A 25,541-nucleotide genomic window follows, 5' to 3' on the forward strand; every position below is an offset into this window, starting at 1 on the left:
GAAAATTAAAATAAAATACTAAGAACACATCTGCCTTGCTGTAATAAAATAAAATATTTCTTTATTGCTGATTCTAATTCGTTATACAAAATATATTAATAATAGCTTATCGAAGGGATACATTCTGTGTAAATTCACAACGAAGATAAAGAGCAAGGGGCGTCGAGTACGGATAACATATTCCTGCTGCGGAATTTTGGTCTTTTATACAAATAAAACTAAGAGGAGGTTGTGTGGGAATACAGTAAAGTTCTGATCTGATTATACGCTATTCATTGGCTATTACTGCTGTCTCAAAATCGCCTCATGGCCGCGGCAATCGTTGCGGTTCGATACCCAAACGTTCGATGATGTATTGCGGCATGCAGAGAGTGGGATTGATGGCTTTCAAGCCGGAATGTCCCAGAAGCGAAAGCCCACCGATGCCGAAGAGCGTGTGGAAAATGTCTGGCATGTTGCCTGTCCGATCGGAGAAACCACCAGTCTCCGTATCCTGGCAGGACAAAATGAACTGCTGCAACTTCTCGGAGCTAATCCAATGCAAACGACCCATAATGGTCAGCGAGGCAAGAACCCACCATGAGTAGCAGACATCGGGCAACTTCTCCGGTCTTCCGTTTAGTCCACCAGATGGCAACTGACGTTCGCAAAGCCACCAGCCCAGTTTGTCCACGTCGAGCAAGTGCAGGCGATGGGTTAGAGAAAAGAATCCCACGCAGCAGTATATCAAGCCTAAAAGAAAGTCAAATTCTTATTCTTTTATGAAAGAACTAAACGTTTTTGGCAGTGTTTTTGAATAAAAAACGATTAATACCAATAAAACGATTCAAATTGAAATGATATTGACTAGGAGAAATCATGACTCACCAGCATGCGATTCAGCGCCTGGTTTAGAACCGAATCCGCCGTCCGTTTGGTTGCAGCACGACAGCACAAACTTAACTGCCTTGTCCACATCGATGGTCTGCTCCATCCGGCCGAGGAGCGTCAGAGTGGCCACGGCACAGAAGCTGAACCTGGTGTCCACTTCGCCCCACTTGTCGCCAAAGAAGCTGCCATCGGGTTGCTGCAATCCCACCACGAAACGCACCACCGCCTCGCAATCGATCTCCGCGAGGGCGTCGTAGGTGCACAGGATTTGGATCGCCGACAGGGTGTACAGCAGATGGGGATCATGTCCCTCGCATGGAGCAAATCCTCCAGTCGTCGAGCACTGACAACGCTTCACAAATTCAATAATGGACTTGCGGTCCAGCCTGTCCAACTGACCCATTATGTCCAGGGCCGTGGTGCCCCAATAGATGCCTGACATGCGCAGGAATTCGGTCATGCAGTACTCGTAGTCGTCCTCCTGCTTTCCATGGTTTTCAATGTACTCCACATGCTTCCAGAACTGGAGTTTTTGGCCAACATTCGCATCGCCGCCACCGCCACTTTCGCCATTCGAGGGCTTTACGAAGGTCGTGAAGTCCATCGCTGATTGGATTCAATTGAATAGTGTGGCGTGAAATGGATCCTCAATGTTTCGCTTGATTAACTGAATTAATTGGCAGGAATAGTTCGTAGAACAAACAAATATCAAAGAGAATCAAGCCCAGCTGATTCATTTGCAAGAAACAGCTGATCGCTGGGGCGTCGATTATGGGGTGACCAAAAACACGGTATCACTATTTTAAAAGCTAATATTATAAATTAAATTTAAATATTTAAAGTTTAGAATTAATTGACTAAGCTTGTATCCACTTTACAAATCTTAATTATGTTCCCATAATCAAAAACCACTTAAAAATGTATCAGTTTTAAACTAAGAAAAGACAATTGAAAACCTTTACTTGTACAGCTTTATTGACACGAAATAATTTAGAGACAGGCTGATATCTATTGCACTAGAAGACTGGACTGCGGATCGGGTTCGTCGATGTTGAGGGATACGATGTGCTTGCCGGGAACCATAACGTTGCCCAAAAGTCGGGGTTCCTGGCCCTCTACCAAGTACTCGGCACACATGGACAGCACGATGTTAGCATCCCGATCCGTGCAGTTAAAGAATCCAACGAGGACTCGGCCGTCGGTGATTACGATACGAAGCACACGACCCAACCATTTCTGAAGCTTCTTTCTTCCGGGCGTTAAACTGGCATCATTCATCTGGTGCGGCGCATTTGTGGTGATCCTGAAGGGTTCCGGATTCGTGGGAGGCGTTTGTGGAAGCACTTGCTGGCCAGTGATGCTCAGCTCTGTCATGATATCTTCCTTTAAGGGGGATTGGCATAAACACGAGAAGCTGTTTGGTTTATATGTGTTTACTATTAACTGACTACTATGTTTTTGTTTTCTTGGTGTAAAGACCAGGGCTGCAATGTAATGGCAGTGATGTGGTTCACTGGTTCCGGCTTGTTTTAAAGGATTTATCAAAGTAATGAGTGTAAAACACTCATTGTTCAATTACTTATCATCTATTAATTAAAGTATAAATAGTTTTTGAGCCCCGAAACGCGAAAAATATTAAAATGTTAAAAAGCAACTCTGGACTTGAGCTTAAAGATTAAACGGTCACTCTAGAGCAATCAGCTGAGTTCAATTTTGCGGCAAATTTCGTTTCGCATTATCCAAAGCTCATCATTCCTTATTTTCTAAACCTTCTAATATGGCAGGAAAAGCATTAAACATTGGCGATCAATTTCCCAACTTTACGGCCGAAACGAATGTGGGAAAAATAGACTTTTACGACTGGATGGGCGATAGCTGGGCTATTCTCTTCTCCCACCCGGCGGATTATACGCCTGTATGCACAACGGAATTATCACGGGTTGCGGCTTTAGTTCCAGAATTCCTAAAACGTGGAGTCAAGCCAATTGCCTTGTCCTGTGACACCGTGGAATCGCACAAGGGTTGGATCGAGGACATCAAGAGTTTTGGCAGTGAGTTCTGTTCTACGTCGTATGAGGAACCCTTCTTATGAAGTTTCGGATTCCAGAGCTGGAGAGCTTCGATTATCCCATTATCGCGGATGACAAGCGGGAGCTGGCCCTTAAGTTTAACATGTTGGACAAGGACGAGATTAATGCCGAAGGCATTCCTTTAACCTGTCGCGCTGTTTTCGTTGTGGATGACAAAAAGAAGCTACGCTTATCCATCCTATATCCAGCCACCACAGGACGCAACTTCGAGTGGGTATTATAATATTCATTCATCTATCCCATAGTAACCATTTACCAATCATCTCTTTCGTGTTTACAAATCGTGCATGTAAATGTAGTAAGAGCTTTTAATAACAAAGTTAATGATGATTGCTTTGTAAATGATATTACTTTCCATGTAAAATGTATACTTAAAAAGCATTTACCCGATAAATTGTGTTATTATTTGTCGTATTATTTAATGTTGAACTACCTTTTTTTTATCCATTCCAGTGAAATTCTTCGAGTGATCGACTCTTTGCATTTAACCCAAACCAAGAGCGTGGCCACGCCTGCTGATTGGCAAAAGGGCGGCAAGTGCATGGTTTTGCCAACTGTTAAAGCCGAAGATGTTCCCAAGCTCTTTCCTAATGGCATAGAAACAATCCAAGTTCCCTCCGGAAAGAGTTACCTCCGCATAACTCCTCAGCCCTAAAGATAAACCCAGCATTCGTTCAAGTATGACTTTATTACAAAATTATAATTAATAACAAATTAATGCACAATAAAGTATACGCTTACAACCGTATTTTAGCAGGCCGGCGCTTTTAGGAAGCTAAAACTCGCCTCCTGCTAGACAAAAGTGCCAAAAACATTCGACTTAAAACTAAATCAGATGGGGGAATGTGACAAAAAAGGTCGCGATTTTTGTGTACAAAATAAATATACATTCAATATACATACAGACGTATAAAAAGAGGGTAAAGATATTGCAACTGGATAACCCTGGGGTTAGAAGAGTATAAATAAGGCCAACTCTGTACAATAACTGAAGCGCTTTCCAGGATAGAAGAAAGCTAAAGACCAAGCTCGTGCCCGTAACCAAAGTTAACTGAAAATGAGAAAGGAATTTGGATTAATTTTTTAAAAAGAGTATTTAATAAAAAAAAACTTTGTGATTGCCTAACCTTACTATTGAAATACAATTGTACATACTTAAATCGTAATTACTGATAAGAAGTATAAACATAAGACGCAATAGCACTTTCCCTTGCTCAAATGCTCAACGAAATTCAACAATCTCAGCTTGCTTACTGACCGTTTTCTTGAATATGTTAATGAAATGCAAATAAGTAGAAATATATGATGTAAAAGCTTTCGCTGGCAAACAGGTTCCCAGTGGTCTTGAATCTTTGCGGTGTTCCTCTTGAATTTAAACAAGAAAATGCGTGACATACTGTTTTGAAGTGGGAGTAATAATTATCAATGAAGATGCTATTAAGAAATTATTCTGCGCTTCTGATTATTTTAAACTGAATAAGTTGTGTATAGATCGTATTAACTGTACTCACAATTTAACTACCACATATTCCTCCCTCCGCCATCGTAGCTCCGCGTCGTCAGTGTCTGCGCTGCGGAGTGGACTGCAGAATCCTTGCAAAGCGTCGCACGAGGAAAGGCCACAGGACGAGGACGGCGAACCAGAGTGGGGAGATGTTCCTGAAGGGCCACCAGGCGGGCAGTGATCGCTGTTGTGCCGCTGCTCCCTTGGCAGCTTTCTGTCCAGCACGCAGTTCATTTACAGACTGCTCCAGGCTGCGAACCCTTTGCTGCACGGCACCCACATCGCTGTTCATCCGGGTGATGGCCGCCTGGATTTGTTGCAGCAGGTCCGTGTTTTGAGCAATCGCCTGGGTCAATTCGTGGCTAAGGTCGTAGGGGTCATCGTACTCGTCGTCAGAGGGCTCCACAATGGCCACGCTGCTGTTGCTTGTATAGTTGTGCGTTGGGTCGTGCTGTGAGTTGTAGTTCGAGGACTTGGGACCATAGCCGTTGGTCAGGGGAACTGCGGAACTGTGACCATTCTCCTTTATCGTTTCAGACGAAGCCAGCGGCGCTGCAGCAGCTACTTCCTCTTCCTCCTCACCATTGCAACTGGATCCGTGCTGCGGGCTGTTGGTACGCGAGTGGAAGGGCGAGTTAGGATGCGACTCGGCCAGTTCCCGCATGCCAGGGGAAACCAGCTCCAGCTCATCGAGGCTTATGTTTCCCAGACCGTCCAGGCTGCCCACGAAGTTCTGCACATTCTCCGTAAAGGACATGGTCTCTATAATCTCCTGCAGGCTCTCCACATAGCGCTGCATGGCCTGCTCCTTGCTCAAGTGCCGGTTGTCATTCCAGGCGTCCCACTTTGCTTTTCCCACGATGTCCCAGAAACCGGGCTTCTTTTGATCACAGCCTCCTTCGGTGGCCTGCTTAAAGAGCCCGTAGAACTTGAGCATCATGCTGGTGCTGGGTTGATAGGGTCCATTTTTGGGCAGACCCTTGATCACGTTGACCGCCGCCTGGAAACGCTCCTCGATCGCCGCCATGCCTGTAAGATTGGGAATCATAAGATTAGCCAAATCGCTCGATCGATAAGATATACACAAAATGTGAACTTAGCCCAGGTGAACGGCGCTTACAAATTACCTAATTATTGTGTGCAATCCGCGGTGTTGCAAACGGATTTTCGGGCCCCTTTTGTCGTCGTTCGCTATTGATTCCGCCTGATGGGCATTCATAAATTTTGGACGTCGTTTCGGATGCGCTGCTGGGTGACAAAGTTCGAGTTCTGAAGTCCAGTCTTCTGAGCTTCGAGTCGGCTAGAGCTTTTCCCTGTTTCTTATCGACCTCGGCCACTCGACTCGCAATTATATTGTTGAGCGCTGCGCCCGCCGCTGGCCTTTAATTCGAGTTGCAATCAAATAAAACCAAACAAAAACCCGAAAACTCTCTCTGGAAATCGTTGAGCGTGTACGTGTAGTGTGCGAGTGTGGGAGTGTGCAGGGCTGCAACAAAAATATCGATATGCATGCATATATAGATGAGCGGTTAGAAGTGGGCGGAAAGAGCGTGATTAACGACTATAGTTTAAAAACCTTGGATTTATTTATAAAGAGCTTACGAATAATTAAAAATTATGATTTAGCAATGATGTTGAGCAATGGCGACTTAGGCCTTCAGCTCGAATTGTACATAATATTATTTTTTAGGATTTTTTAAAGTATTTATTTCTATGGTTTAGAAAGAATAGACTTATATGCAGTGGTATAAATTTGTGTTTTTTAAGTGTTTGGCGTGTTTCTACTGGGTTGGTTTTTAAATATTTGTTGCCTTTGGATACGTGGTGAGATTGCATTGAAAAGTTTCACGGCCTAAATGGTATTACAAACACCTTCAGAATACATACTTTAAAAAAAAAACTTAAAATGCATATTTAAGCCTTTGTCTTGGTCCTCTTAAAAAACCTAATTTTTTTTAACAAAGAAGATAACTATGTTATCTATCGCTGAAGCGAAAGTCTTCCATCTCTAGGTGATTCACCGCCTTCATCTGTGGTATTTTTCGCTATTCCGACGGATGGTCACTCACTTTTTCATTTCGTAAAAATCAGCAATCGAAGTGCTTAATTATTTGCATTATTTTTAAACAAAACGCCCGCAGAGCTTTCCGAAAGCTGTCACCGCAAAGTCCGCGAAGCGCCATCGCTGGCCATATCGAACTACCAATATCTAAGGGGTTCCCACGACACAATAATACAGCATCGAAAGTCGGGGGAGCGAAGCGTATTTCACAAGAGCTGCTAACCGAGGGCGGAGTGGAGTGTCTGCCAGTTGAGGAGAAGTGACTTCATTGCAATTAAACATGAAATTTGGTGCAACGACGACCGGAGTACGACATTTTTGTATTATCGCCAAGCAGCAAAATCAGAATCAGCAGACTATATTTAAGATACGCGCGCAGCAATCGCGACTCGAGTTGAACAATTGCAGACGGCAAAGACAGTCGTGTAGAATTGCCAAAAATTGGAAACACCAAAGCTTTTGCATAGGTGCGTCCTGATCGGAAACGTTTCAAACTAAAAAAAAATAAAAGCAAGGCCCAGCTCCAGACAAACTTAAGAACCCAATTTTCTAACCTAAAGAAATCAATAAATCGGAGCAAACACGTGCGTTTTTGTTGCCGCCAAAGTGACGGGAGTGTAGACATTTTCGTGTAGACTTTGTCGCCTGTTCTCCATCTTTGGGTGAAAAAACAAGAAACCCAAAAGGACACTCGGCTACAGGGCATCTGTTCGTTTTTTTTGTTTGTTCTTTGTGTTTGAAGCAGCAGGCCAAACAATAGAAACCAAAACGTCGTCGTCGAGTTCAAACAAAATACGTAAAAACAACAGCAACATGCCGCGACGCAACAAGAAATCCGCAGCAGGCAAAGGTGAGTCACAAAGAGAAATGTGTGTGGGTTGTGCGCAGGAAAATCAAAGATCAAAATGATTCTTACATCTTCTTTCCTCTATGACTATATAAAATTAAATATTTGTTTAAAAAAGTTAGGTACTTTGACACTTTCAATTCAAAGACTGCATTGATAAAAATGGACTGGTATCAGTTTCACGAAATATGTAATATGTAGGCGAGTGCAGGGGAAATTTTCACAGCTGCTTTTGACTTGACCTTTGAGTTAGTCATGCACTGACTAATCAAATACCGTGCACTTGTTTCGTGTATTTCGTTGGCTTCCAAAACCAAGGAGCTTTTCTGAATACAACCTGTTTGGCAATACCCTCGAAATAATTATTTTCGTTTTGTTGCTGTGCTGGCACGAAAAGCTCTTCACGCGCTCAGCTGGCAACGCAACAACACAAGTAATCAGCGGAACAATGAATATACATATATGTACCAACAGCTGGTCACAAGATAATAGGCATAGAGATACGAAAATATTTAAGAAAAAATGTCAATATTGGTTTTACAAAAGGTTCATTTATGTACCTTCTGTATTTGTTTAACAATTGATTGGGATAAACAAAATGATTTTGATGCTATTATTTTGAGCACAGCTGTAACTATATATATATTCAATCTTACATATAGAGGTAGTCAAACGCATATGTATACATTCAATGCCAGCTTATCAAAATCACGCCAACAACAAACTAGCGGACTAGAATACCTCTGCAGGGTATTAGTAGGTTTGCTTTCGTAGGGAGTCGGTGTTCTTATCGAGAAATTAGGGTTTTGGTTTGTGTGTTTTCTTTGTAAAAGAGTGTACATCTCTGTAAGGCATTTCATTTACCCGTCGTTTTATCAGACTTCGCTTTAGCTGTCCCTGGAATGATATAAGTTAGCTCCATAGGTAAAAATACATATAGAAATTAAAAATTATGAAGCATAGATGACTTTTTTATAGTTCCATGTTTTCTAAGGGTATTTATTAGGGCGATCACATCTCTGAAAATCTTTCAATTCAAAAATAATAGCCCGGAAGTTTTCGCTCTTTGGGGAACTTTCCTGTTCTCTCAGTACTTATCAGTGACCTAAATATTATGCAACTCTGGGTTATGCATGCCTTTTCTTCAATACAGACGGTTTTCTTGCCCAAATCTAAACCAAACAACTTTCAAACAAACCAGCTGTTTTCCACAATTTTCTGGTTTCTGGCCCCATATTACAGCATGCTTTTGTAGTTCGCTTGAGCTTTTGTGAAAGGTAAAAAAACACGAGGCGGAAACTACCTTGCCCCAAATAGAAAACAGGCGCTGGAAAATCGCCATAATGAAAGTAGTGGCCGTCGTCGACGGGTTTTCTTCGACGCAGTTAGGCAGCAAACAAAGAGAAAGAAATAAAGAAAACTTGTTGCACAACATTGGCTCCCAAACTGTGTTGTCGTGAAGGTCATTGCTGTGTAGCAAGTATGTAATTGAATTTCTAATTTCTGTGCATATATGTGTATATGTTCACATCGGAATGAGTACACAGCCAAATGAAAACAGTTCAAAGTAGGAAATGTTAAGCATACGTAGCGTTGTCTCACTTTAAATGGTTTGACAATCACTGGGGCGAATGGAGGCACAGTTTGACATGCTTTAAAATAACGGGGTCCTAGAAGTGTACTCTTTTGAACAAAGAAATCGTTAGGTCTTAAAAATAGCTACAGCTTACAAGAAAATTACTTCTTAATTAGTATCCCCTGTTAATTTTTCTACACGAAGCAATCTGCATAAATGCGTCGTTTGCAAATTAATGACCTGATACGTACCAAAAAGTTTCGTATACAAACGGGGTCTTTGAATTGCGAAAAATTTGCACACAAGCAGAAACTGAATAGTTAAGATAGGGACTGGTTTTGTATATCAGCGTTGATTTGATTAAACCATCTTCGGTTTAAAAAAATGCGTAGTTTATTATACATCTTATAATTCGTATTTATTTTGAATCACGCCTGCAGGCCGCACCAATGACTCTAATTCTGAGGACGAGTCCTTTGACAACGTGAGCGTTTACTCACATGTCTCCGAAGTTGCCTCTTCGGAGGCCAACGACGAGCTGGCCAATGAGCGATTCGAGGAGAAGTTCGAGAAGGCCCTGGAGCAGGCCACCGAGAAGTCGGCCCAGACCCGTGTGCAGGCCCTCCAATCGATTTGCGAACTGCTCATGCACCGCTACATGCCGGACTTTGTCGACGACCGCAAGATGACCCTGATGGACTTCGTGGAGAAGAGCATCCGCCGCGGCAAGGGCCAGGAGCAGGTGTGGGGCGCTCGACTCGCCCCCCTTCTGGTGCTTCAAATGGGCGGCGACGAGGGCATCTCCAAGGCGATGAACCAGTTCCTGTTGAACACCGTCCAGGACAAGTCCGTGGGCTTCGATGCCCGGGCCAAGTGCTGCACGGCCCTTGGGCTGCTGAGCTTCCTCGGCTGCGAGGACGTCGGAGAGTTGGTGCAACTGATGCAGTGCTTCGAAGCCATCTTCGCCGGCAGCTATTTGCGCGGCGATGACAAGACACCGATATCGGTCACCGCTGAAGCCGGAAATCTTCATGCGGAGGCACTGAACGCCTGGGGACTGCTGCTCACGTTGATTCCATCGGGAGATTTTGTGTCCCTAATGACCACAGGACAGAACATGATTCCGTAAGTCAATAATCACTTCGACCAAAATACAAAAAGTAAAACAAATGGTTTTATTTGCAGATCGATCAAGAAGTTCTTGGGCCTTTTGCAATCCCCACATTTGGATGTTCGCATGGCCGCTGGCGAGACCATTGCTTTAATACTGGAGTCTGGACGTGCCCACGATGAGGACTTCCTCGAGGACGACATTGCCGAGTTGTCCGAGGCTGTGAAGCAGCTGGCCACAGACTCGCACAAGTACCGCGCCAAGAGGGATCGCAAAGCCCAGAGGGCCACCTTCCGCGATGTGCTGCGTTACCTAGAGGTGAGTTATGGAATTACAATAGCCTGCCCCAAAATCACTCGGTTCAACTTTTCGTGTTCACACAAATTTAATCGAATAGAGATGCACATAACCACAGACACTTCACACTTCACTTCATGTCGTTGCAAGTGAACTTTAGCTCGTGCTTGCAGTACTTGGCCAAGCACTTGGAATGGTCATGCAGCTTGTTGCGCATAATGACGCATCCGTTGCGACTGATCGAGTCCATGTACTCGCTGAAGGTCGGCATCTTGCGGTACGTGGTCGGGGCAGAGTTCCAGTGCGAGCTGCTGCCGGACTCGATGGTCTGCGAGGAGTCCGAGAAGCTGGTCTTGAAGGGCTTGTACGTCTTCTGGCACTCGGCGTTCGACACCTCGTAGGTGGTGGACGACTCCCGCTCCAGTTCGTTCATCACATTCGAACGGAACTCGTTGCAGGGTCCGCGCTCGCTCATCAGCTTGCTGGCGTTCTTCGACTCGTCCTCGGTCTTGAGGCTCTCGTAGATGCCCTCCGGATACTCGTTCATGTTGCAGTAGTCGATCTGGTAGGTGGTGAACATGCGGTCGGTCTCTAGCCGGCGGCTCAGCTCCTCCTTGGGCATCACCTTGAGGCGCTCGTACAGATCCGGATAGACGGTGCGCAGGATCTTGAGGAAGCGGTTCGGCTGCAGCTTGAAGCAGTCGGTCTCCGCCGAGAAGGCCATCTTGTCCACCTGATCCTGGGTCAGCTGTGTGGGAATGAGGCGGGGATCCACAAGCTTGCCCATTGGCGCGATGCCCGTCCACTCAACGCCGCCGCAGTCCTTGGAAGCACTCGGCGGCATCTGGATCTTGGACTCGTCGATGCACTGGCACTCGACGACCTTCGGCCCATCGTGGCCCTCGAAGCCCTTGGGTCGCGTGAGGAACTCGTACCGCTTGGCATTGGGCGGAACGTAGTCGTGCTGATAGGTGGAGAGCATCATCTTGGTGGCGGGTTCTATAAAAAGTTGCAAAAGAAAGGATGTGCCAAAAACTTATTTTTACGCTTTTTTTTTTATGGTTTTTATTTTAACTGGAAATTTCCCTTGGACACAGAATTTAGTCTGCTTTTTACGAAACTAAAACTAAAAATGATCCATTTCATTCGTTTATCGAATTAGATAAGGCTTAGCCAACCTTGATTGAACGTTTCGTTGTTTGTCTTATTGCAGGAGGACATTTCCCCGGAAATCAGCATTCGCTTCGGTAACGAGTCCCTGACTTTGGATGCCTGGTCCATTCACCATCAGTATTCGGCCCTGTGCACGGTCATGGGTCCCGGGATGACCTCGCAGCTGGCGGAGAACGAGTTCATTCGCGACATTTTCCAGCTGGGTCCGCGTCCCACCAACACCGGCATCAATGGCAACGCCAAAGTCAAGCAGTCCAAGTTGGAGCGGGTAAGTTGAACTAACGCCTTTCTTTAACATCCGAATTCTAACGTTTCCCTATTCTTTTTTAGCACCTTGTGAATGCCGCTGCGTTCAAGGCGCGCTCCATAACACGGGGAAAGAATCGCGACAAGCGATCGGCCGTCGTCACATAAACCGATACTCCACATCAACTGTGCCCATTCACCGACCCCAAAATCCTTCTCAAAACCCGATAGCCAACTCTGGACTAACTAGTTGAATTGTTTCTGATTTTAGCTTAAGCCAGGCAAAGCGTCGCCAAAGCTGAAAAACTAAGTCTAAATTTAGGATAATTCATCAGGATAATCTAACAAAATTTTCTTAGTTTTTAGCCACGTCATGGAGCCATTGTTTAAATATTATTAAATATTTATCGCTTGCACAGGAGTTGTGTTTTCACTGACTGTACTGCAGGCTCCGTCTAGGATTTTATACTTTGTGAATTTAGATTTGCACCGCAATTGTTACGACTAGCTTGTACACTTTTCGATTCGGCAAAACTCTTATGTTGTTGATCTTTTTCAAATTGCAAAAATACAAAAACATATTTCTGCTAATACGTTGCTAAAATAGTATAATGCAAAGTACATTAGCTTGACATGGCTTTTATTGTGCATATTAAGTAAGCTATATGATACATATATTTTGTAGTAAATACGTGTAAAATAAACTGGGTTTAAACAAAAACTAATTCAAATCCGTTGTTTCCTGGTGAATTGTCATAGATGGCACTTCAAAACTGTTAGTGTCACAACTTTTAGGACTGGAACTTCATTTTCCCCAAATTTAATCTCTGCAAGGGCATTTAAAACATTTCGGTTGAGTTTTATAAATTGTATTTTATTTGTTTGTTTTATCACAAAAATTGTATGGTAACTTAAATTATACGTTGGATTTTTCCTTCTTTTGTGGTTCTTGTATGTTTTTCTTTGCTTTGACAAATTTTGTGTAGCAACTACATAAAATGTAAATATATATATATATATTATATATGTACTTGTGTATGTATATGTGGGCGTAACATATTATATAAATTAGCTTCTTAACGGGAGAACTTATTCCAATCGAATACAAATTAAAAACTTATTTGCTTATTTTAATATTCGCCAAGTACTTGTGTTTGCTTGTTTCGCTTGCATCCATCCGAGGATGAAACAAAAATGAAATGGGGAAACCAAAATGCTTTCATAAATTAGTTGGTAATAAAAGAAAACTATAAACTACATGTCGGCACTCGCCGACTCACTGGCGCATCGAAGATCTATCTTTTCTGCTTCATCGTTCTTCAGGCTACTTGGCAACGCGTTGATAATCATAATCTCAAGATGTTCTTGTTTCTATCTGTTTCGGTTTCGGTTTTCGCAATCGATACACTGACCTACGCTTAGACTACATAATATTTGGCTTCTTTTAATACAATTCGCTTTTGGAAATCTGCATGATAATTTGAGAGACAGAATTGACTCGCTAATCGAAACGCTCCTCGCTACTGTTCCTGCTACTCACTAACGTGTAAGCCTATGTACAAAGTTGAGGGAAGGGGGCAGGTGTTTTGGGACAATCCAATCCACCCCCGCGTGTGATGTGTAAACTAATAATTGAGCATTGAGCAAAATCTGTGCAGAACGCATCCTAAACTAGGTAAGTAAGTTGTAATGTCTGTAAGTTCAGCTGATGTGTGTGGGTGATGTGTGTTTCCTTGAGCGAAGCTCCTCCTCCTCTTGCACCTTAGGAGGCCGCTCCCGTTCGAGCCGCTGCTGCCGAGGTGCTGGCGCTGACCTCCTCGCAAATGGTGTGCAGCTTCTCCATCTCCGAGCTGGTCACAATGTTGATCGAGCTGACTTTGGCCCGCTGGTAGGCCACCACGGTGTTCTCGCCCAGACACTTGACGCACACGTAGCCAATGAGCACGGCAATGCCGACGGTCAGAACGCGCACCAGCGGATCGACGTACATCTGGATAACCACCCAGGCAGTGGCTCCGGTCACGCACATCAGGGTGATCAGAATGACCGTCTTGGACCAGTGCTGGATGGTGAATCCCTTGTCCCACTCAAGCCTGCAAAGGAAATAGATTGATTTAGTTATATAGTTTTATAATTATGAAATGTTTTTTAAAAGTGTTAATTTTTCATTGAAGAATTTTTTGTGAGATTAGTTCATTGGATTTGTACGGAAACATAAATCGATTAACATCTTATCAGTAAAGCAATATAATTTGTCCGATAACAAGTCTTAAGTACGTTAATTTATTTGCAAATAACTCAATGAAAGGCTTTTAGTAGATTGTAAACATAATATCATGGTGACCCCAATTTTAATTTGCACTTACTTTTTGGACTTCTCGATCTCGTAGGGATGTCCGCACACCTTGCAGGACAGCTGGGCCTCCGAGTTGCTGCAGCTCTCCACCAGCCAGCGCTTGAGGCACTCGTGGTGGACGGAGCTCACGTCCCCAGTGCAGCGGCAGGGCTGGATCAAGGGCTCCGGCTTGTCGGAATCGTAGCAAATCCAGCAGTCCTTCTTGTTCAAGAACGACTGGCCCTCCTCGGGCGACAACTTGTTGGTCTCGGCATTTAGGGTGGGTATCGACGGATCGATTTGGCGGGAGAGTAATTTGCGGGGATTAAGGATCCAGAGCTGTTCGGGAGCCATCGAGTTCCACAGGCAGCAGGGAAACCACAGGGCCACTCCAATCTCGGCAATGCGGAAAATGATGTCATGCCAGTTGCGCGAGTTGACAGGAACCCTTAACGAAAAAGTTTTTAGTTGTAGCAGCTGCAATTCAAATGAAAAGCGCACACTCACTTGGCCTTCCAGAAGTCGCCCAATGTTTCGGAGGTGAGAAAGCCCACAATCACGATGAGCATTACGGCCTGGCTGAGCAGTCCGAATCGCGACTGGTGGAGCTGGGAGGCATTCACGATCGCCTCGCTGGGACCCAGGATCTTGCCCGTCTGATCGTAGACGAAGCCGCCGCGCAGCTTGAAGAACACCTCCACGCCGTAGATGAGAAAGAAGACGACCACGATCAGGAGTAATACTGCATAGCATCCGTTGAAGATGTGGGCGTAGTCGCGGCGGTCCGTGTTGATCAGCGAGTTGAACACTTCGATGCCGAACAGGCTGTACAGGAAGAAGTTGAAGGCCACGAAGCCGAGGAAGCTCTTCGACAGGAACTGCGACTTCTCCCAGCGGATGTCGCGCAGGTGAAAGATCTGCAACGGCGAACAGAACAAGTGCGAATGAATAATAGTGTCGATTAGGTTTCCCCCGAGAGTCGGCCAGCTTTCCCATTTCAGCTCGAGTGCCAATGCACCCGCCACTCGCCTCAAAACTTAATTAATTGTGCTGCCCGCCTATCGGGAGGCCCCAAGATACGTTCTAGCGCGAAAAACAATGAAATTGCCCGAGTTGCGGGTACAATAGCACTCGACGGCTCGTTATCGCATTCGTTAGATACGAAATATGGCAAGTACAAGTGGACGCACTTTGGTGCCATACTTTGCTCGATAATAGAACCCCATACGGAATTCAGCTGGTCACCTTTCGGTTCTCAGGGTTCTCGGGGTTCGGCTGCGATCGCATTCGACTACGTCAGTCTATTTATACGTTGTTCTGAAGCCGATTGCTTCTCAACTTAGTGGTGGACTCGTGACTAAAATTATTACCTGGCTTTCACTAATCAGAGAAATTTATTAAATTTGCTAGCAGCAAAGATACGTTATCTGCTTTGCAGAGCTTCCTTTTTCAGTAGCTTAAAAGCTTTTCTATTTCACTTTTAGCAGGGAAACACTAGTATTGTTTCTAGACTTTTGTCTTTTAAAAGGAATATCGAATCAAATAGTAATTAAAGACTATACATTCCAATCTTTCAATTGGTTGCTATCAAGATAATATTAATAGACACACTATTTAAGGAGATTGCATGGTTTTGTCTAATCTGAGCACTCAATTCTTGTTTACAAGGTAATTTTTCCATTGTTGTGATACGAAGACTGCTGTTCTGTTTTGATTAATGTTAAATTCCTTGTAACCCTTTCCCTTTTTTCTCCTTCAACTCACCTCGGCCCACATGCAGACGATCAGCGAGGCGCAGGTCATGAGCAAAGGATAGTAGGCGGACATCAGGGTGACGGCCCACTGGGGCTGCAGATCCAACTGCAAAGGAAACATTATAAATGTTAATATAAATCAGAGTTAAAGAAATAGAAAGAGTTACTCACAGGAGTGGTGAAGTAGGCGCCGCGCAAGGAGGCCGCCACAAAGACCATGAAGTAGAGCAGTTTCTGGGTGGTGATGCGACAGGCGCGCAGGATGGAGGGCTGCTTGAGCCTCTGGTACTCGGCCACGATGCAGATAAGCAGCTGGATCACCGAGACGAGCGCCACCACGTAGAAGACGGTGGAGATGCCGGCGTAGTAGGACAGATTGAAGATGTCGCACTCGTTGCCCGCGTACCGAATATCGCAGACGCAGGTGTTGTTGACGCAATCGCCGCGTCCGGAGCAGCTGACATCGGAGTCCGGCGTGAAGGGACCGTAGATCCCGCCGGCCGCCGACTTGCTGTGGCCATTCCGCATCTGGCTGGCCGCCGCCTCCATGGGCGATTGCAGAACTCGCTTCGAGCAACGCATTAAGGTATCCAGGCTGGGCAGCATCCTATATTAAATCAGCTGCAAGTAGACAGAGCGGAGCAAGTGAGTTAATTAATACATCAAGGCTGCGCAAATCGATTGTTTTGCTGGATAAAGCGACAAATAACAAAGCAAAAGCAAGCCACCTCCCCGTGGCGAGGAGCCAAAGGGTGTCATTTAAATAAACATTGAATTTGGTGTCTGGGCTGCTCGCTCTAAAAGCAAATGCAAATGTTTGCACAGCCGACCCGGGCCAACGGAGGTACTAGGGTTACTCTGCATTTAAACTGGGGCAGCAAAATGAAAACAGTTTGGCATTTTATTTGTGTTTCAAAAGCATGCAGAAATACGTAAATATATAATCAACAAAAGGATAAAACATAAGATGTTTGTGAATTGTGTAGAAATTTATTAATTTACTATTTAACATTTATTCAACATTTTATTTACAATTCAGTAGTGTTCAACCCTGCCAAGTGCAAACAAACAACTGACAAGCAGTCTGATGGAATACAGAAATTATTGCAGGAGGGTAAATGGAAAATGGAAAAACTGGGCCCATGGGCATTTGGCATTATTATGCCAGCAACGATTCTAAGCCATCAGAGCCGTCCATCAATCAAAAGGCACACATGGGCAACTCAGAATTGGCGAGAGACCGAAAGGCTGAGGCATCGATAATAATGCCTGCCAGCAACTTGACACCCGCAATATCAAAAGTATGGAAAAGGCAACCAATTCAACATTGCATTTCCATTGAGCTGTCGTTCTATATTAACCAATTGAAACGCTCCTGTTGATTTGAGGAGAATTCCTACCCACTTAATGGGATATTAATTACAGCGAAATGCACAACAGCCTTTTTGCGCTAATTGCTACATTTGTTTTTAACGATTATAGGGTCGTTGTTTCCGTCACAGCTATTAATTTTGCTATTTTGCTTGCTTGAACGGAGCGAATCGGTTTTTATCACTGATAAGAACTTTTTCTTCGAAAAAGCTTTTCTTTTTTAATTGCTACGAATTAGGTATTATATGGCTATTTAAAAGAGCAAACCCATAAACACTGGATTTTATATTGTTTACTAAAGCCATTAAATAAGTTTATTTTAAGAAATTCATGCAACCCAATGATTAATCTCTCCCTCAATAAAAACGTTAAATATTTTTTAAACATTTGCTGCACGCTTTTCAATGGTTTAACTCAAACCAAATTGTTGGCCTTTCCTATTTCCAACAACAGCGGATGTTCACCGCTGTTGACATTAATGTCATCCATAAATTTTGTTTTGCCATATTTGAAAATCCGTTTTTGGGCCTAACACAAACAATAACGTAAGCCGGTTCACAAACCATAAATAAGGTGTTAAGGTTATGCATTTGCACACACATATGAATGTTTTTCACTTCAGTCGAGTTAGTCGTATTAGTTTAGCTTTTGCTGACAACAAATTCGATGGCGACAAACTGGCGATAAGATATAGCCAGTCAAAAGTAAATGAGAGAGAAAATTTAAAGTAAAAGTTAAGCTTTTGCACAAATAAAATGGTTTATTCGGAAACTCCCCAAAATGACTTTCGGAACAGAAATGTTTAACCGACATACATTAGTTTGTTTAGTAATACAAATAATAAGTTCCACTTGTTTACCAAGTTATATTGGTTATGTAACCGTATTGACTTGATTGAATTACTTGATTTGATAACTCTCTAGTTAATGAACAAATTGTGCCAAGTATTTGTGTTCAGTTAACAAGTTAAAGTGATTTCCCGATAACGATCTTTATACGATATTATTATTGATTTTTTCCAATAGACTTTTTGTGTAACTACGAGTTACTGCGTTGTTTCACTTTTGCTGCTATTATTTATTTTAATACCCATCGTCAAAGATAAGAAAATGTCATGCCTGCAACGCCTGAATATTATTCGGCTCATTATTTCTGTGACTTTAATACCTTGGCTCCGGCCAAAGAGGAAGCTTAATAGAGCGGAAACATTGGAATGCACGTAATTTACAAAGTGCGGAGCACCCACCATTGTAATAAATTTAATTTTCTGCGTTTCACTTTCGGTTTCATTGGTGGCACAGATGATCATGGGAAACCAGAAGCTGCAACTGAGTGGCGGACATATCCATTAGGTTTTTGTTTTTTGTGGGGCAGCCAGTATCTTCCTTTTTCTCTCGTTCTGTGTTGTAACAAAAATAGCACAGAAATACACAAACGCGGTATGTGGCGATATATTTATGAGTTGTTTGAGTTTGACTGCCAGTGAACATATGTGATTAGCTGCTAGTGGAATGCTCCGAACGATCAGCGCCCGAGTCGCAGAGTTTTCAGACTGAAGTGAGTATATTTACAGCCGATCTTCCCCGGCAGCGAGTCCATATGTACGTGACTCAAAGAGTGTATCCCCGGGCTCTCCCACTCACTCAAAAATACGGCTGAGTGGCTATTGCCAAGCAGCGGAGCAGTTCTTCGAGTGCTGCGTACTCGTAATTTTTATTAACCCAACAGCAACTCGGCAATTAATTTCCATCACGAGTCCGTGGCCCGTCCGCTTTGGCTTAATAAATGTATCCATAAACAAACAGGCAAATTCTAGCAATTTTTTATCCCAAAAAATGTTTCTAGAAGTTTAAATAAATTTAATTTGCCTCATGGACAAACGGCCTATCGCGCACTCTCTTTTGGGTAATTAAGAATGCCTTGGCATCGAGTATATAAATTGCATAATAAATTATCAGTGTGTTTATAATGGGATGCAGGAAAACAATCATCATTTTTTTTTTAACGACTGCGATTATGGCTGCTGGTTGCGAAGGCAGTAAGAACGGAAGTGCAATATTGTAAACAAATATCTTACAGCATAAAGTACAAGTAAAGTTCCGCATACCTGATCCACCCAAAAAAAGCAGATATACATACTGAGTGTTTAATTTTAAACTGGGAAAGATCTTTTTTAATACTGATCAACCTCCCCGTGCTGTCTAATCAAAGTGTGACTCCCCTGGCTGCTCGGCAAGTTTTGATTTTACTAAAAAGGCGGTGAAAAAAACTCAAGCTTCGAAACTAGTTTTTTGTCGCCCGCAGCTGAGTCGTATTCAACTGGTTTATTGTATCTAGGTAGCTCAATTGCCAGAGAGCCTCGCCGAGATACTGAGCCCAAGCTCATGGCCCTTGGTTGAACGAACGCTTAACAGAGTTGTGGGTTCGCCTGCCTTCTATTTACACGTACTGACAACGCAAACATATAATGTTGATCACGTCACGACACCCGTAAGATACTCCCTCCTGCTTTCTTTGTCCCTGCTGATGTCGAGCCCACTTAGGAGTACGATTTTAGACTGCACGCCATTGTACTCGCTTCCATAATTGTGCCTCAAATAATGCATGGTAATTTTAATTTGATTACGCGCTCGACGTGCCCATTTGTATAAGTGATTCTCTCAACACAGAATATTAAATAAACAACTAATTGCTACGGCTACCACTAGCTGCGAGTATAAAGTACAAAAAGTATCTAGGTATATGTGGCGTGTCTGTTACGCCCATAAACGAATTTGTAGTAAGTGCTTGAAATTGTTAAAAAGAAAAATGATACTTATTAACAAAGGGAACTTTCCTTTCGGGGTGTAATTTAAAGGCAGGAACGGCCAATTTTCAAGATAGCAAAAACATTTATACATTTCATATACATTTCCCAAGGTTGGATGTACTGAAAAAAGGTAAACAAATGGAGATTGCACAACTACGACACCAGAATATTAGAATCTAAAATTTTGTTTTCGGCCTACGTGAGGTATTGGTGACTGAATTGATAGATAATAAATTGAACCAATAGGTAAGAAACAGGCAGCCCAACCCACTTGAATAGCAAACTCACGACCTTCAAATTAAAACTTAATTAACTGCTGTGTGTCGCGGTCTTCTGCTTTTAAAAGTTTAGCAGTTTGTCGTACAAGTCAATTAATTCCTATTTAGCTGTCATTAGAGTTTATTAAAAGAAGAACAGAAATAATCCAACAGAAAACTGTGCTCCCAAAGGCATTATCCCGGGAATCGTGAAACTTTCGAGTCGCTAATTGGGGCTATTAATGTTTGGCTTAATCCTCCTCTTCATGAGCAAAAAACATTTCGGGAAAGCTTGCCAGCACGAATGAAGTGACAAAATAAATACTCTTGATTAAATCTAATTTGGGGCTCTAAATAACATATGATAATTGTCCTGTCCACAGATCAGCTAATATAACTTTTTTCTGGTTTCACTCTTCTAGTGAAAACAGTCGATAAGCAACCGGTTTTGAGCCAGTTATGGATTGAGTTGAGCCAACCAATCAGCTTAGAAGCGGTGAAAATTCTGACTGGGTTGCACAAATACTTTTATTACTAAGAAGCATTTTCACCGTTATATCTTTGCTGAAATTATCGGTAAAATGGTTCTAGTACCTTCAAGAGCATGACTAACCGCACCATTTCTACTATGATAGGTGTGATTCACTTGTAAATTACATTGAAATTTGACGCGTTAAATAAACTAAAACTTAAATTCTGGCCACATATTCACGCCCCTGAGTGACTTGTTATCGCAAAAAATAATATTTTAGTACTTTAGTTTCTTATCGCTGAAGTAGCTCGCTTAGTAACTTAAGAATAAAAAAAAAAAACAAATATATTAAAAGCAAAAAAAGAGTTTGTAATCTATCTAAACAATGAACTTGTCATTTGGCGCAATATGACAACATTTGACGTTGGTAGTGAACTCCCCCAGTTATTTTTAGATAATTGCTTTGTTATTTCAGACTTAACTATCGGAAAATTGGTAATACCTGATGAAAAAAACACTCGAAACCTGAGTCTTTATTAAACAAAAATGTGAATATAGTAAAGTGCAATTAAGAGTTATAAGTAAAACGAAAACAAATTGGTACAATTATGTACAATACAATGGACTTCAGAGAATCGACCTGCCACGTTAGAACAGATCTAAAAAGTAAATTAACCAACAAACAACGTTTTCATGCAGGCTACGTATTTAACAAAAGAGGTCATGCGGTTGGAAAGATTCTAGAGGCACAATCACCTTTTGCTAAGTACTCACAAAGAATCCATTGGGGGGCTACGATTATTGGAAGCCTATTGAGGGACCGAATATGAGTGCAAACTCTGACCCACTAAGTTGTGCTAAGCGTAAGCTGAAAGAGAAGCGCTGATGTTAGCTATACATACATATATGCTGCATGGGTGACACAAATGAATATTTAAACCACAAGACCAGAAGCTGAGCCATCGCAAAAAAAAACAAGAGTAAGTCACCCACAAGGTCTAAAAAACTCAAAAGAAAAAGGAAACAGGCCAGAAAACAAGAGGGCGATGAAAAAATATTGCCATTTTCTTGGGCTGTGGCCAAAAGGTATAAAGCACAAATTTGAGTAAATATTATTTATTGCCTAAGAAGTCATATATTTTATTTACGAAAACTGTGTACATACAGGCAAAAATTGGTCCACACATTTTTATAACTTAAAATGCAATGTGGGGAATATTTATGGTCTCCAAAAATGTACATTTCAAAAAGGTTTTTCTTTTATTTCGATTTTACCAAGCCGCCATGCCAAAGGCGACGCGTGATTTTATATGGCATACAGAATTCTCTGACTACATTTGCATTCGGTATTCTGAGTCGTCTTGCCCACATATATTATATGTACCTCCCATCGACTTCAGTTGGTATCTTAGCGCGTGCCATCGGAACTTGGAAAGAAGGCAAGCCGTGTAATCAATGTAAACGAATTAAATGGATGCGGCGAAGAAGTGTGCAGGAATTGACCTTTTGCACTGACCTGCCCCCGGTGCCGTGTGCGGAAAAATTGCGAGCGTTGCAGACAACTCATATGTGTAAACAAAAAAAATTGATATCTGTATACTCCAGTATGCACAGTGGCAATCAATTAAACTGATTGAATCACTTTTAAGTGAAATGCTTCGGCATTGCGTGTGTCGCAAGAAAGCACAGTGGAGACCGGTAACATATGAAAGAATATTCCACCCACCTAAATGTATTATTTAAATTAATAACGCTGGCATATAATTGTTGGAGCATTTCAACACTATCTTTTTATTTCTTGTGGGCCCTAATCGACTTCCTCTTTCCTAAAACTTTCCCCATGCGCAATTTTATTCTGCTTTAATTCCTTTTAGATTAATCATCAACGTTTAATGTTGAGAATGTCATGCTTTAATTCGCACTCAAAAGTCGCCATCATCATTAAACGACCGTTTGTCATTGAAAACAAGGGTTCCCTGTACCCACCAATCAACCTTTTGGGTGCAAGCAAATAGACTCAGATACATATTTATTTACGGACACCTAGATAATTTCAGTATTTGTGGCTAAAAATGATAAAAAATCATATGGGAAGACAACAACAAACACGAAAACGCAAAAGCAAAAGCAAATTTAAGTGAATGGACGTGTGAGCTTGAGTGTGTGAGTGTATTTGTTTGTATGTTTGAACGTTGTTCGTTGGAACCCGTTACTAATGGCAAATGACGCGGCGAAGAAGAGAGGGGAGGGAAAGGCTCTCAGTGCGAATTGGGTGCATTTTAGGTGCATGTGCACTGGGCTGAAAGTGGGCGGCGCACAGTGGAACGAACGCGCAGGGAGGAGTGTCGAAAAGAAAAGCGCACCTTAAATGCCAAGGTTTTATTTATGGCCATTATACATTTTTATGTGAGGTAGATAGCTTTATAAAGCAAAATCTTGGCAAGAAGACGATTCATTAAGAAGACTATTTATTTAAATTCTTTTAATGCATCTTATTGTTTGTCTAAATCGTCTTATGATTTAATGCACTATAATTCGACAGTTAATTGTGTGTTATTACGAAGTTTATTTAAGCAAAATTTCACGCTCCTTTATTTACAAACAGGTATTGAATAACAATAGGATTTTTAATTAAAACGAGCATTTGAGGTTCTCAAGAGGGGAAAGCACTAAATAATAGCATCCCGCGTGTGTTTGTTTTCCATTTGATTGTGGGTACTAGGCTTTTATTGTTGATATCAGTGAGTCAGTTTGAAGACTGTGTACCTGAAATCGCTTGTTAATGAGTCAGAAATTTAGCACGCGACAATGCAAAAAATGAAAACATAGTAGCGTGAGGGATTATTATGCTTTTGTTTGACTGTATGTAACACTTGATAAGGAAAGAAGCCTCACTCACCATATACTTTTTGCGGAAATAGAAAAGTTGTTGAAATACTGTCCAAGTTGCTGTGGCTTCAATGTGGCACTAAAGCTCTTATTGCATTACATAAATATTTGTAATTCGGAACGTTTCTTCACAAAATGTATTTGCTTTGTTGTTCTTTTCTCATATTGCTTTTAAGGACGCGCAGTTACCGTTTTCAATTGGCTTCCTTTTTTGTTTTGCTACAACCCAACTGTTTGCTCCCTAAACTACTACAACTACAACAGCACTGTTTCTTGTGTCCCCAAGGATGGGTGAATGGTTTTAATGCTTTTCGTGATTAAATATATATATTTTTTTCGATTCGCGACGACGACGAAAATCACTTCAATTCCTCACTTGCAGTGTGACCGCGGTCACCAAACTAGAGATGGGCAAACAAGAATTGCACTATCGGTTATGTTGCTCTCTCTCGAAAATTCCGTCGAGCAGCAGCGGAATTCTTTGCCTTTCGCAAAACGGTCATACTGAGTTGCAATATTCAAAAAGTTGTTTGGTTTTCAAGCAATTATAAATATTATGTTTATAGTTAGTTGGCCGTTATTAATTTAAGCGCAAGGAGTCTGTTATTGATTTAATAATACAGTAGCCAAATCGTACTTGTAAACTACCTTTAAAGAGCTTTGGATTTCTGAAAAGCCACATATTTCCCCAATTGTGCTAAGTTTGGCTTAACGATTGAGGAGAGGCAGAAAAATATTGTAAATATTTTGGTTGTTAAATTCACTATGCTCCATACATTTAGTTTACTATAATTTGTCAGGTACTTCATCGAATCCGAGTTTCTTCAGACACCACAAATCAGATCCTTTAGATAATTGACTGACTTTTGAGATTCATTTGACAATAGAGATAAGAAACTAAAACTTCACCAATTCTTAACCACCTGAAAATGTCCACTTTCCATTGTTTATGTCAAAATGTAAACACAATTGCGAACGTTTAACGTTAAATTACATAGGGAATTCGCTTTATTACCAAATCAAGATCTAGTTGTGGGTTCGACACGCTTAGAAGTTCCTGCAAATTAATCAAGGATAAGAAAATGTCATACTGAACAGTTAGGTCTCAACTCACTTGGTAATGAGGCCGTCCTTCTTGGCCAGACGCACGATGCAGTCGTCGGACTCGCCCATACGACGGATCTCTCCGCAGATGGCGTAGGTCTTGGATCCGTCGGTCTGGCGACCGGTCTCGGGGTCCACATCCACGATGCTCAGCTGCACGGAGGCGTGGTCCTTGGCGTGGATGATCCTGTTCGATGCCGAGCTGCACAAAAAGGGTATCAGTAGTGCGATCACCGAAATGCGCCGGGGAACACGTGTTTTACACTTACCACTTGCGGGGCACGTACAGATCAACATTCTCACCGGCGTCGTTCTCCATTTTAGTGGGCTGTAAGGACAGAATAGTTTGTGTGTTATTTATAAGCATTACATGGGTGCCAACTCTGCCAAACTCACTTTTTTGTAGAAATTTACAAATCTAGCGACCGCAACTCGTCGGTGGAGGCGAAAAAGAGAAAGAAAGACGTGAAGTTGGCTGCGCTGGGCGCTGGAGCTGCGAAAAATCGGTCTCACAAACGATAGTATCGATTTTTTGAAATCAGTGTTTTGATTTTTTCACTGTCCCGGTTGGCGACCATGGTAGAAATGTCTTGGCGACCCCTGCCGGATGTTTTAGGTACTTTACCTTGGGTGACCGCTTCCTTAGGGTTTTGGTATTTCATATAAAAAATAAAATATCATAGATTACTGAAATTTAAGTGTAAAATTATCTGCTCAACCAGTTGATATTTTAATTTTTGGCATTAAAAAAAGACTTTGTTTATTTTCCATGCC

At 42.3% G+C, this 25,541-nt stretch overlaps 8 protein-coding genes across 10 annotated transcripts; 2 read left to right on the plus strand and 6 right to left on the minus strand.

Annotated features, from left to right (window-relative positions):
- Nucleotides 1–35: 35 nt before the first annotated feature.
- LOC108092370 (geranylgeranyl transferase type-2 subunit beta) lies at nucleotides 36–1,599 on the minus strand. Its single transcript, XM_017191912.2, has 2 exons — nucleotides 868–1,599; nucleotides 36–732 (listed from the first exon to the last, which is right to left on the minus strand). The coding sequence occupies exons 1-2, from the start codon at nucleotides 1,472–1,474 to the stop codon at nucleotides 305–307; spliced, it is 1,035 nt and encodes a 344-aa protein (XP_017047401.1). The 5' UTR covers nucleotides 1,475–1,599; the 3' UTR covers nucleotides 36–304.
- A 224-nt stretch (nucleotides 1,600–1,823) lies between these two features.
- Nucleotides 1,824–2,360, minus strand: LOC108092375 (N-alpha-acetyltransferase 38, NatC auxiliary subunit). Its single transcript, XM_017191916.2, has one exon. The coding sequence runs from the start codon at nucleotides 2,242–2,244 to the stop codon at nucleotides 1,879–1,881; it is 366 nt and encodes a 121-aa protein (XP_017047405.1). The 5' UTR covers nucleotides 2,245–2,360; the 3' UTR covers nucleotides 1,824–1,878.
- A 219-nt stretch (nucleotides 2,361–2,579) lies between these two features.
- LOC108092374 (peroxiredoxin-6) lies at nucleotides 2,580–3,772 on the plus strand. The gene is made up of 3 exons (XM_017191915.2): nucleotides 2,580–2,921; nucleotides 2,978–3,170; nucleotides 3,414–3,772. Exons 1-3 carry the CDS (start codon nucleotides 2,648–2,650, stop codon nucleotides 3,613–3,615), a joined length of 669 nt encoding a protein of 222 aa, XP_017047404.1. The 5' UTR covers nucleotides 2,580–2,647; the 3' UTR covers nucleotides 3,616–3,772.
- Nucleotides 3,630–5,940, minus strand: LOC108092371 (acyl-CoA-binding domain-containing protein 5). The gene is made up of 3 exons (XM_017191913.1): nucleotides 5,592–5,940; nucleotides 4,472–5,493; nucleotides 3,630–4,011 (listed from the first exon to the last, which is right to left on the minus strand). Exon 2 carries the CDS (start codon nucleotides 5,489–5,491, stop codon nucleotides 4,520–4,522), a length of 972 nt encoding a protein of 323 aa, XP_017047402.1. The 5' UTR covers nucleotides 5,492–5,493; nucleotides 5,592–5,940; the 3' UTR covers nucleotides 3,630–4,011; nucleotides 4,472–4,519.
- Nucleotides 5,941–6,514: 574 nt separating this feature from the next.
- LOC108092369 (interferon-related developmental regulator 2) lies at nucleotides 6,515–12,501 on the plus strand. Its single transcript, XM_017191911.2, has 5 exons — nucleotides 6,515–7,376; nucleotides 9,390–10,074; nucleotides 10,135–10,378; nucleotides 11,571–11,798; nucleotides 11,861–12,501. Exons 1-5 carry the CDS (start codon nucleotides 7,340–7,342, stop codon nucleotides 11,942–11,944), a joined length of 1,278 nt encoding a protein of 425 aa, XP_017047400.1. The 5' UTR covers nucleotides 6,515–7,339; the 3' UTR covers nucleotides 11,945–12,501.
- LOC108092372 lies at nucleotides 10,427–11,500 on the minus strand. The gene has a single exon (XM_017191914.2). It carries the CDS (start codon nucleotides 11,340–11,342, stop codon nucleotides 10,488–10,490), a length of 855 nt encoding a protein of 284 aa, XP_017047403.1. The 5' UTR covers nucleotides 11,343–11,500; the 3' UTR covers nucleotides 10,427–10,487.
- A 128-nt stretch (nucleotides 12,502–12,629) lies between the features above and the next one.
- On the minus strand, nucleotides 12,630–24,068 carry LOC108092368. 3 transcript variants are annotated; one of them, XM_017191910.2, is made up of 7 exons: nucleotides 23,674–24,068; nucleotides 21,549–21,642; nucleotides 16,037–16,486; nucleotides 15,876–15,971; nucleotides 14,619–15,028; nucleotides 14,143–14,559; nucleotides 12,630–13,869 (listed from the first exon to the last, which is right to left on the minus strand). In XM_017191910.2, exons 3-7 carry the CDS (start codon nucleotides 16,469–16,471, stop codon nucleotides 13,539–13,541), a joined length of 1,689 nt encoding a protein of 562 aa, XP_017047399.1. In that variant the 5' UTR covers nucleotides 16,472–16,486; nucleotides 21,549–21,642; nucleotides 23,674–24,068; the 3' UTR covers nucleotides 12,630–13,538. The 3 variants fall into 3 exon arrangements, with proteins under 3 accessions (XP_017047399.1, XP_017047398.1, XP_017047397.1); XM_017191909.2 differs by lacking the exon at nucleotides 21,549–21,642; XM_017191908.1 differs by lacking the exons at nucleotides 21,549–21,642; nucleotides 23,674–24,068 and adding an exon at nucleotides 18,483–18,798.
- A 569-nt stretch (nucleotides 24,069–24,637) lies between these two features.
- LOC108092376 (40S ribosomal protein S21) lies at nucleotides 24,638–25,296 on the minus strand. The gene is made up of 4 exons (XM_017191917.1): nucleotides 25,164–25,296; nucleotides 25,037–25,095; nucleotides 24,778–24,969; nucleotides 24,638–24,720 (listed from the first exon to the last, which is right to left on the minus strand). Exons 2-4 carry the CDS (start codon nucleotides 25,084–25,086, stop codon nucleotides 24,711–24,713), a joined length of 252 nt encoding a protein of 83 aa, XP_017047406.1. The 5' UTR covers nucleotides 25,087–25,095; nucleotides 25,164–25,296; the 3' UTR covers nucleotides 24,638–24,710.
- Nucleotides 25,297–25,541: the final 245 nt, after the last annotated feature.

This window comes from Drosophila ficusphila, unplaced genomic scaffold, assembly GCF_018152265.1.
Source record: "Drosophila ficusphila isolate 14025-0441.05 unplaced genomic scaffold, ASM1815226v1 contig_412, whole genome shotgun sequence".
NCBI classification, from domain to species: Eukaryota; Metazoa; Arthropoda; class Insecta; order Diptera; family Drosophilidae; genus Drosophila; species Drosophila ficusphila.